At 43.0% G+C, this 12179-nt stretch overlaps 1 protein-coding gene across 1 annotated transcript in view; it reads left to right on the top strand.

The window, feature by feature from the left end:
• Window positions 1-573: 573 nt before the first annotated feature.
• LOC309558464 (guanylate-binding protein 3-like) overlaps window positions 574-12179 on the top strand; it is a gene marked incomplete at its 3' end in the record, with an annotated part of 28034 nt that continues 16428 nt past the window's right edge. The window contains exons 1-2 of the mRNA XM_082261535.1: window positions 574-768; window positions 868-995. Coding sequence (XP_082117661.1) covers window positions 582-768; window positions 868-995 — 315 coding nt within the window. The 5' untranslated portion in view covers window positions 574-581. The remainder of the gene's footprint in view (window positions 769-867; window positions 996-12179) is intronic.

Raw genomic sequence — 12179 nt, 5'->3', positions numbered from 1 at the left:
AATAGAAGTGTACAGTAAAGGGTTAATGTACGGTGAATAGAAGTGTACAGTAAAGGGTTAATGTACGGTGAATAGAAGTGTACAGTAAAGGGTTAATGTACGGTGAATAGAAGTGTACAGTAATGGGTTAATGTATGGTGAATGGAAGAGTAACACAATGTCCCAATAAAGAGTCATTTTGTGTAATTCACTGGTAGAACTTTCTTGTAGGAGTACAGAAGAGCTGACAATCACATTACTCAATGTTACCGTTGCTTTGTTGCTTTCAGTTTCCTTTTTGCACACATCTCTGTTTAACCTCCACACACTTTCATAATGCTGTTATATACGGAGGAGAATACTGCTGAACAACGTGTGAGACGCTCACCGCTCCTGAAACCCCTTTCTTTGATCTAAGTGAATATCTTACAAGACTAAAGAAGTAATACGGATTTGGAGAAGAGTTCTTTGCCCACTGAGACCAGTATAGAGGTCGGTATACAGTTGGGTAGAGGTTTGCTTCAATCAGGAGATTCAGGTTGTGCTGCAAGTTGCCTGTGTACAAATATACTTATTTGGATTCTTCCTAGATCTTTATAAAGATGGCTATCAGAATGAAGGCTCCGGTGTGTCTGATTGAGAACTGTAAAGATGGTACGCTGCAGGTCAATCCCAAGGCAGCAAACATCCTGTCCAGTATAGATCAGCCGGTGGTGGTGGTGGGAATTGTAGGGATGTACCGCACAGGAAAGTCCTACCTGATGAACAAGTTGGCTAAAGTCCATAGAGGTGAGCTAGGGGGTCAGGTGCAAAGATATTTTGTTATGAATACCTTACATACAGTATAATATATATATATATTTTTTTTAATCGAACTTATCTCTGCAGGTTTTGAACTGGGGGCCACCGTGCAATCCAAGACCAAAGGCATCTGGATGTGGTGTGTCCCCCATCCCACTAAGGAGAGCCATACACTGGTTTTGTTGGATACAGAAGGTCTGGGTGACGTAGAGAAGGTGAGTCATAACAAATGCCAATTCCATGACCTTCGACACCTGAGACATATCCTCTTATCCAATAAAGAGGTCTTAAAACCCATCTACAGCTGGGTGTCATTCAGTCTGGAAAAATCTTGATGATAGGACTTATTTTACTCTCACTTTCTCTTCAGTGTATTCCCCAGGTCATATTGTGTCTAAAAATATACCAAATGGGTAAAGGTGTCACACTACAAGCCATAGATTGTATTGTCACATACACTTTAATGGTCCAGCCCACTTTGGTCCCACCCCACAAAAACCATGGGTGTTTTACTTCTTAAACTGCCAGTGCCATCCAACACAGTACAGTACAGTGGTACAGTGTACTCTATCCGGAGGAACCATTTACGAGGTATCCAGACTGGAGCGTTGTGAAATATATACAATAACTGGGGGTTCCATACAATTTTTATTGTATTCTACCGACCACTGACAGCGGTAGCTTACACCAAGTGGTACATTTGTCACAAAATTTTTGTTGGAATGGAATTAGGTTTAATTCTATATATTGAGAAGGATTAGGGGAGACCTGAATACCCAAATAGCGAAAGTGTGAAACAATCTGCACTGCCCGAGCACATTTAGGTAAAGGAGCAGGCAATGCGTCTAATGGCATGAGGACCGATTTGTTCCAATTATTGGAAAAACCTGAGAGGGCGCCGAAAGCTATAATAAGGGACATAACAGCCTGTAAGGTATCCTGTTATGTCCCTTATTATAAGGTATCCTGAGTTTCTGGTCCCCCCAAAAGTGTCCAAAAATGTCAGTCAAGGGTCCGATCTGTCTGCCGCAATGTCGCAGTCCCGCAAAAAAAAAATCGCAGATCGCCGCCATTACTCGTTAAAAAAAAAAAAAACAATAAAAATGACATAAATCTTTCCCGTAGTTAGCAGCTGTGATAACTTTTGCACAAACCAATCAAAATACGCTTATTGCGATTTTTTTTTTACCAAACATATGTAGCATAAAACAAATTGGCCTAAAATGTTAAAAAATTTTGATTTTTACATTTTTTTTTTTGGGGGGGGGGGGGGGATTTCATATAAAAAAATGTGAAAAATATTGTTATTTTTTCAAAATTGTTGCTCTTTTTTTGTTTATAGCGCAAAAAGTAAAATTCGCACAGGTGATCAAATACCACCAAAAGAAATCTCTATTTGTGGGGAAAAAAATGACATACATTTAATTTGGGTACAATGTCGCACAACCACGCAATTTTCAGTTAAAGTAACGCAGTGCCGAATCGCAAAATATGGCCTGGTCAGGAATGGGGTAAAATCTTCCGGTCTTAAAGCGGTTAAAAAAATACGCTCATTGAAAATTTTTTTGTCAAAGACATGTAGCTAAATACATTTTGGCCTAAATATATGACAAAAATTGAATATGTTGGATATTTTTTAACCACTTAAGCCCCGGAAGATTTTACCCCCTTCCTGACCAGGGGGTATTTTGCGATTCGGCACTGCGTGGCTTTAACGGACAATTGCGCGGTCGTGCGACGCTGTACCTAAACGAATTTGGCGTCCTTATTTTCCCACAAACAGAGCTTTCTTTTGGCGGTATTTGATCACCTGTGCGATTTTTTGATCACGCGCTATAAACAAAAAAAGAGCGTAAATTTTGCAAAAATAGCAATATTTTTCCCTTTTTTTTATATGAAATTAACCCCAAAAAAATGTAAAAATCAAAATTTTTTAACATTTTCGGCCAATTTGTTTTATGCTACCTATGTTTGGTAAAAAAAATTGCAAAAAGCGTATTTTGATTGGTTTGCGCTAAAGTTATTGCGTTTACTATCTAAGGGAAAGATTTTTGTTGTTTTTTTTTTTTAACGCGTAATGGCGGCGATCTGCGATTTTTTTGCGGTACTGCGACATTGCGGTGGACAGATCGGACCCTTGACTGACATTTTTGACACTTTTGGGGTTACCAGTGATATTTCTACAGTAATCAGTGCTATATATATATGCACTGTTACTGTAAAAATACACTGGTAGTGAAGGGGTTAACTTTATTTGAGAGGGAGGGGCTGTGTGTGTCCCTAGGAGCGTGATTTTAACTGTGATTGGCTGTGGCTTCAGCTGTATGCACAGTGATCAACGGATCTACATAGTAGATCCATATGATCAGCTCTCATACAGAGAGGAGAATGACAGGTGGCTTGTTTACACAAGCTGCCTGACTTTCTCCCTCTCCCCCGCCGATCGCAGAGTGGCCGGCGGACATCGGGTCCGCCGGTCACACGCGCGGGGGGGTCCGTGACCACGCGGGAGCGGGAGCGTGCCTCCGGCGGCGCGCGCTCGCTCCCTAGACCCTCACAAGCTAGTGACGTAGCCCTATGTCACTTTGCCTGTGAGGGGCTGACCGCCGCCGTAGATAGTCGTGCGGCGGTCGGCAAGTGGTTAACTGTCAAAGTAGAAAAATATTGTTATTTTTTCTAAATTGTCGCTCTTTTTTTATTAATATCGAAAAAAATGAAAAGCGCACAGGTGATCAAATACCACCAAAAGAAAGCTCTGTTTGTGGGAAAAAAAAGACGTACATTTTGTTTGGGCACAGGGTTGCATGACCACGCATCTGTCAGTTAAAGTCGCACAGTGCCAAGTTGCAAAAAGTGGCCTGGACGTGGTTAATAGTACAATAATTAGTGCTTCATTCATGGATACGGGTAAGACCCCAGATTGGAAGCATCATTGAAAAATTTTATAAAGTAAAGATAGTAGTTTGTCAGCATACCTCTAATAAACCTTAGATTGGAGGCCATCCACCCCTGGCGATTTACCATAATGAGATTACTGTAAGGCCAAGGAGAGATCCTTCTCTGTCAGTGGGGTATTTAACAGCTTGGCATCCGAGGTCGACGAGCAGGGCAGTGCACAGCTATCAAGGAAATCATCAATTTCAGAGCTGGAAGTTTTCACTTTAAAATAGTGTAGATCAATGTAAAATTTGCGAAAAAAAACTCTGACCAGATCAGCCGTTTGTAATTGAAGGGAGCCCCTATGGTCAGCTAAAGCTGTAATAAAAGAGGAGGTCTGCTAGGACCAATAATGCCAACATGTACCCAGTAGACTCCCCCTTCCTAAAATGTTTTTGGTGAAGAAGAAAATACTTGTTTTCTGCAATTGTAATGCCAAGTGTCTAGACATACCGTAGATTGAGCCTCTAACCAAGCTCGTTTGGTATCATCAGCGGGGTTGGCAATATATAGTTCCCCTGTCCTTCTAAGCTCATTACAGACAAATGTTTTCCAGGATTTGGTTTCTGTTTTTATAGAAGAAATTATTTTAATAAATTGCCCTCTTATATAGGCCTTAGCTGCATCCCAAACAATACTCAGTGGGGATGATTCTAAGTTGTAATGAAAAAACGTATCCAGTAAACCCGGAATCGGGTCTCGCTCTGGAAACAAGGATAACAAAAAAGGATTCTGCTTCCAGCCTACACTTCTAGGGATATTGGGTATCAGAATCTCTAACAAAAATGGTGAGTAATCAGAAATATGCCTTCCCTCATAGTTTTAGGAAACCAGTGGAAGTAGTGCTACATTGCCCAACCCCATGTCTATTCTGGACAAACCTCCGTGGGTAGCAGAGTAACATAAAAACTTTATAAAGTTTGGGTGCTGGGCCCTCCACACATCCGGTAATCCGAGCTCCACAAGCAAATGAGCAAAAGGTGTAGGTCCTCCATAAGTAGAGTGGACTTGTGGGGAAGCTGATAATTCATCCCATAGGGGATTAAGAAAATTATTGAAGTCTCCAACCTCCAACAGGGCTATACCGAAGAAACGGGCCACAAAGCTCGCTAAGGATTTGGGAATGAGAATGGTGGAGGGATGCAGACACCCACACAGAAATACAACACAACCCTCTGGGTCTATAATGGATTGAGAACAGGAGAATTGAGTTCCTTGAGGGATGAAAATACTAACCCCCCCCCCCCCCCCTAGAGTATGAGAGTTAAATGAAATTGGGCACTAAACATCCAAGTAGAAAAACTCAGTATAGGGTTTGGAGGTAAATGAGTCTCTTGAAGACACACAACTACGGCTTTTAGTTCTTGACAGTCTTGAAAACCATCAAACGCTTCACTGGATTATTAACCACTTAAGCCCCGGAAGATTTTACCCCCTTCCTGACCAGGGGGTATTTTGCGATTCGGCACTGCGTGACTTTAACGGACAATTGCGCGGTCGTGCGACGCTGTACCTAAACGAATTTGACCTCCTTTTTTTACCACAAACAGAGCTTTCTTTTGGTGGTATTTGATCACCTGTGCAATTTTTTGATCATGCGCTATTAACAAAAAAAGAGCGTCAATTTTGCAAAAATAACAATATTTTTCACATTTTTTTATATGAAATTCCCCCCAAAAAAAAAGTAAAAATCAAAATTTTTTAAAATTTTCGGCCAATTTGTTTTATGCTACCTATGTTTGGTAAAAAAAATCACAAAAAGCGTATTTTGATTGGTTTGCGCAAAAGTTATCGCGTTTACTAACAAAGGGAAAGATTTTTTTCATTTTTGTTGTTTTTTTTTTTAACGCGTAATGGCGGCGATCTGCGATTTTTTTTTCGGTACTGCGACATTGGGGCGGACAGATCGGACCCTTGACTGACATTTGTGACACTTTTGGGGTTACCAGTGACATTTCTACAGTAATCAGTGCTATACATATGCACTGTTACTGTAAAAATACACTGGTTGTGAAGGGGTTAACTTTATTTGGGAGGGAGGGGCTGTGTGTATCCCTAGGGGCGTGCTTTCTACTGTGATTGGCTGTGGCTTGAGCTGTAAGGACACTGATCAACGGATCTACATACTAGATCCGTTTGATCAGTGTCTTTACAGCGAGGAGAATGACAGGTGGCTTGTTTACACAAGCTGCCTGACATTCTCCCTCTCCCCCGCTGATCGCCGAGTGACCGGCGGACATCGGGTCCGCTGGTCACACGCACGGGGGGGTCCGTGACCACGTGGGAGCGGGAGCGCGCCTCCGGGGGCGCGCGCTCGCTCCCTAGACCCTCACAAGCTAGTGACGTAGCCCTACGTCACTTTGCCTGTGAGGGGCTGACTGCCGACGTAGATCGGCGTTAGGCAGTCGGCAAGTGGTTAAGTCCCCGGACATTCCAGGACAGTATTTGCAAAGTGTTGGCAATGAGGAAAGTATCTACATATATCCATAGTGTAATAGCAATAATATCCTCCCCATTAATCAGTGTTGGTATGGATATGCATTTAAGAACTGTCTCCCACACAGACAAAACCACTCCAGGGAAGAAATATAGAGAACAATGATAAGTGATCCAATGAGAACAGCTCTATAAAAGAAATAACACTTCGGGTCATCAGGACAAAAAAAACAAAGTAAAGTAAGGAAAACATGTGGGGCCAACAGGGTCCCCCAACCATTGTAGTGTTGGAACAGTCATTCCACATAGGATCTCCATCCAGGGAAAAGAGTGGAAACTCAAAACGGTGGTATTCACAGCAGCAGCAGCAAATGTAGCATAATACTCAGTATAGATAGAGGAAAAACTCCCCAAGGTCTGCCTTAGCATGAAAGGAAAGTGGGGTCTGAAACATTGATCAAAATAAGATAGTTGAAACTTTACCCATTCAGGTGGCGGCTGGATGTTGTGCCGGGGCTGTTCCGAGTGACCTTTTCTCCATGTTGAGCCATTGTGTTGCTAGTATGGGGCAGACAAAAAAGTGGACTTCTCCCTGTGCAATAACTCTTAATCAGGCAGGATACGACATTGCATATTGCAGGTTCAGGTCCTGAAGCCTCTTCCTAATATCTGTGAATTTTGCATGATGCTTTAGAATTTCTTAGAATTATCCATGACTAGACATCTGCCTATGGTTCTCACCTTGGAGAGAATGGCATCCCTGTCTTTAGAGTTCAATAGTTTAAACAAGAATGAGCGCGGTGGATTACCCGGTGGTAAAGGGTGCGCTGAAACTCTATGCACTCGCTCCACCAAAAACATGCGTGAGAAAGATTCTTTGCAAAAGACAGATATCAGCCATTGCTCTATGAAGGTCACCGATTTTTGCCCTCGGCTCCTTCCAGAATGCCTATGGCTTGCACATTATTACAGCGCATTCTGTTCTCTAGATTGTCTAGGCGTTCAGCATGCTGTGCAGAGAGTTGATCAATATATTTAACATCCCTCTGTAACTGCGCCATAACATCCTCTATTGTGCTTACTCATCCCTCCAGGGCTGATGTGCGTTCTCACAATTTTTGTACATTCTGGCACACAAAGGAGATTTCTGCTTTAACCCCCTTAATTTCATCAGTGAGAGCCATGATAGATGAGTTACAGGAGGTAACAGCCACCAGTATTTTACAAAGCGTAGGCTCTGGCTCTTCTGTATCCACAGCAGGTGCAGGGGGCAAAGCAAAGATGTCCACTGGAGTACTTACTGTGTTATAGTCTATGGAGGATCCGGCTGCATCCTCCAAGGGAACAGTGTCATCTGCCTCTGACTGCCCCCCCGCCACCCTGAAACCTTCGGGTGATAACAGGAGTTTGAGGGTTTTGGATAGTGACTGGGAGAAGAGCTTCTGTGTGGCCTCCTTGTACCTGTTCTTTGAGGAACGCTGCGGAAAGGCACTATCTTGGCCTAGGTCCTCTGCCAGAGGACAATTTTCTTTAAGCATTTTGGACATGTTGGCAGAGAGACAGACCACAGAAATGAATAGCCAGGGTGGGCAGGGTGTCGCTGGTATCAGTGCAGAGCCGATCAGGTAAGTAAAATAGGTACCTACAGGATAATAGCAGGGAGTCTCAGCAGAAAAGATGAAAGACACATCTGGCTACATCCGCTGCTCAGCCACGCCCCCAGGGGATGGGATTTGACTGCACCTGAAGAGTCCCGAAGGGTCGTGATAGAAGCGGGGAGGAGTGGGCCTTTGCATAATCTGGCTAGTAGTTTACCTGACTTTTTCCCAAATTCATGAAATGGCACATATCCATAAGTGCATTTTTTTACAATTCTAATCTCTCTGCCTGAGTCAAACATATGCTTTAATTTTCTGGGGTATTATGGGAAGCAAGGCAGCGTTGAGCAAGACATAGTCTGGAGCTGGCTACTTGATAGCTGATCATAACCTTCTTCCAGTACAAAGCAATGTAGGAGATGACCCGACCTCTGAGAAAGGCTTTCCCGGCTTCCCAGAAGAGGTAAGAGTTGTCTATATGAGCAAAGTTTGCATTAGAATACTCTACCCAAGTTGCGCCCATAAAAGTTTGAAAGTCAGCATTATTTGATAGGTATGAGGGGAAACATCATAAGCAGGAATTAGATTGGATCTCATCGGGTCTTCAAGGGATACTGAAATCTGAGCTTGATTTGGGATGGCGATGGTATGGATCGCTGCCTCAGTGATCAACTGGATGAGATTGTCTGTGCCAAAAAAAATAATCAAACATGGTAAAAATGTTGTGTGGGGTTGTAGAAGGAAAATGTCCTATCTGCTCGGTGGTGAAGTCGCCAAACATTGGTTAAGTGTAAAGTTTCCATACTAGAAGCGAAGATAATAGATTTAGATTCTTGAACTCCACAGGAGGGGTGCTTAAAGGTGGATCTATCAAAAATAGGGTGCAGGACTGTGTTAAAGTTACCACCAACAAGGTGAGGGGTGTGAGGGAGTTTAAGAAGGTTGGTTGATAGGTTGCTGAAAAATGTATTCCCTGGATTATTGGGTGCATAATCATTAGAAATCTGGAGTTCTCTAGTACCCAGGTGGAGATGGGCAGAGATAAAGGAACCTTGGTTATCACAGTCAACCAAGAGTAGCCCGCATTTAAGTTTTTTGCTAATTAGGATGAGTTTCTACCAGCTGCGTCAGACCCATGGACCAGCATCGGTGAAGTCAGGAGAATTGAGGTGGGTTTCTTGTAACAAAGCGATGTCTGTTTTCAATCTTTTGAGATGTCAGAGAATTTTAAGTCTTTTAATGGGGGATCTAAGCCCTTTTACGTTCCAGGAGGAAATTCTCATGGGAGAATATCAGAGAGGAATAGAAGTGATAATGGAACACTTGCAAATATAGCTTCCAAGAAAGAGAAAAAAAAGGGGACTGGAAGTTCCAGGTGTGACGTCAAGAGTACGTAGGGAGTGTCAAAAACAAACCAGAGGTGGGCAGTACTGGTGGGGGGGGGGGGGAGCAGAAAATAAAAGGGCTATGAGTAAACATAAACAAAGAGTAAATAAAGTAAAACAACAAATATAGGGACTTCACTTTTTTACGCATGGGGTCGCTGTAAGGAACTGAGTCCCAAGAGCTGGCCCAGGTGTAGACATAAACATAGTTGCCCTCTTTGAAACAACAAATGCATCTCACAGACTCCACGATGGTGTCAGGGATTGTGGCTAATAAGAATGATCAGTAGGACCCATGGAGAAAGAAGTGACTTTCAAAGACCATTATATTACAAGAACAGGCAAACTGCAAAGGACTTATCAAAACGAGAACAGAACTAGCTCAAGGGTAAAAGTTCTTTACCCATAAGGGATACCTGAGAAGAACCTGGAAGGGTGGCAGAAATTCAGCGTTTTTTTGAGTGACAACATGAGCCAGCACCTTTGAGGCATTTTGTAGGGTACTTTCTGGGGCTCCATTGGTCCAGGGGGTAAGAGGAGGATCTGTGAGGTAGTTTAGCTTGAGCCTCTGGGTTTACAGATCGTAGGACAGATTCCGCCTCAGATGGATTGTGGAAAGTGATTAACTCGCCATTCAGAGCGCAGTGATGAAGTATTGCAGGATAAGCCAGGGTAAATTTAATTTGCTGCAGGAAATATTCCGAACAAATGTGTTGAAAAGCTTTCCTTTTCCTGGAATCGTCTTGTGAGTAGTCGGTGAAAATTAGGATTTTGGTGCCGTCGATTTGTAGAAATGTCTAAAGAATAGAGGTGTTATCAGCACAGTTCAGATATTTGGCAAGGATGGGTTGAGGCAAAGTGCGGTTCGAAGGTGCACTTGGAGGCAAGACCCAAAGCTTCAAGTATGTGTGAGGCGCAGAAATCTAATACAGAGGATGATTGCAGAAATTCTGGGACCCCTAGGAATCGCAAGTTACTGAGCCTCGACCTGTTTTCCAGAACCTCAGGTTTTTTATGAATATACTGGTTGGTTTTATCTTGTTGTTGTTTAGTGGCTTGTGCTTGGTACAGCTCATCTTCAATGGTGGACAGCCACATCTCTGCTTCATTCCGGCATGCTGTATGGTCCCCCAGTTCTTTCCTAATCTGCTCCATCCTTGCCTGTAGTTCCTTTTCCACTGTTAATGTTATAGTGGGAGCAAGGAGAGTTGCCACAGCCTGAGCGATGCACCCTGTGTCATACTCGGCTGGTGGAGGAGAGGTATGTGTGGAGGCCGCACTAACCTCCATGACATCTAAAGTGGGCCTCCTCTGGCGGGTCGGGCTGGCACTGTGAGCCCTGCTGGTGGGTGCCTTTTTTTTTAAAGAAATTGCTCCATGTGTGGAGAAGACAAGCCATGGGTGAGCTGGGAGCCGTGCTGGAGTCTTGGGTGGGTATTTTGGCCAGCTTTTTGGGCTGCTCAGTGGGAAGCGACAGGGGAGAGCGGCTAATCCATTCGGCACAAGACAAGTCCATGAACTTTTAATATGTAAGTTGTGATAACATTTTTAATAAGCTATTTGTTTGCCCAATGCTGCACTTCTTAGATGGCGCTTCCCTGTCTATCTATACTGGAATCACACAGGAGAGGTGGGGGAAACCCCATGCAATTCTGAAAGGAATCACACCGCATTTCTGTTCTAATCGCGTGCAGTTCTTTGCAATGTGATTTGTGCCCTTTCATTTTGTATGGGTACAAATCGCAACGCAAGACTTTCGGTACTTGGCAAAAAAAAACAGTATTTGCTGCAACCCTACTAGAGAGTCTAAAGATATTTAGTGGTGGCCTAAAAGTTCTCAGGGTTTGACAACAGACCACTTTTCTTTATTCAGTATAGCACCCCCACATGAATGATCTAATCTTCTGATTGTCCAAAGCAAAGAATGTGCAGCTGGTCAGATGCAGAAATGCTACCCATGTTCAAACTTTTTGTCTGTCATTTTTTTTTTTTTTATTTATATTTTTATTTGCACAAAAGATAATCACATTACAGGAACAAAGCAATATCTGTAAACAAACATAAAAGGGAGTGGTGCCCCAATAATGAATAATGAGGCATAAAACAATTCAACTACAGAAATGAGAATTCAAATTTTTGCACTTGGGGACTAGAAACATAAAAGCACAATACACGTTAGGAGGGGAACCCTTGGGGGAATCAAAAATGGAGAAAGATCTGGGAGTCTTGGTTGATGATAGACTAGGCAACAGCATGCAATGTCAAGCGGCAGCTGCCAAGGCTAGCAGAATATTAGCATGCATAAAGAAAGGGATGTATTCCAGAGATAAAACTATAATCCTTCCACTTTATAAAACTCTGGTCCGACCGCATCTGGAGTATTCTGTCCAGTTCTGGTCGCCAGTCCTCAGAAGGGATGTGTTGGAGCTGGAGAGAGTCCAGAGAAGGGCAACTAAACTAATTAGGGGATTGGAGGACCTTAATTATGAAGATCGTCTGCAATCGCTTGATTTATTCTCCCTGGAGAAGAGACGCCTGAGGGGGGACATGATAGCAATTTTTAAATATCTCAATGGGGATCTCAGCTTAGAAAAAAAGCTGTTCAGTCGAAGGGATTGCATGAGGACCCGGGGGCATACAATGCGATTAGAGGAGAAGCGTTTTAACCTCAGGCAACGTGGGGGGTTCTTTACTGTTAGGGCTACAAGATTGTGGAATTCTCTACCACAAGAGGTGGTTTCTGCGGGTAGTATGGTGGCTTTCAAAAGACTATTAGACGTACATCTCAAGGATCAGAACATTCATTGGTATGAGAGATGATTACAGCCACACACACCTACACAGGTTGAACTGGATGGACTATTGTCTTTATTCAACCTCACCTACTATGTAACTATGTAACTATGTAAATATGTAAGTAGCACAGAACTGCATAACGTTGGGTAAGTATCAAGACAACAATTGCATAGATCATACATATGGAAAGAACCAATGAGATCAGGTAGAGTTCAAGGCATGTGAGTCCCAATCGTCCCAGACAGCA

The sequence above is a fragment of the Pelophylax lessonae genome (genome assembly GCF_965119305.1).
Source record: "Pelophylax lessonae genome assembly, chromosome: 6".
Classification (NCBI taxonomy): domain Eukaryota; kingdom Metazoa; phylum Chordata; class Amphibia; order Anura; family Ranidae; genus Pelophylax; species Pelophylax lessonae.
The sequence above is the reverse complement of the archived record's forward strand: the minus strand, read 5'-3'. Positions and strand labels throughout refer to the sequence as shown.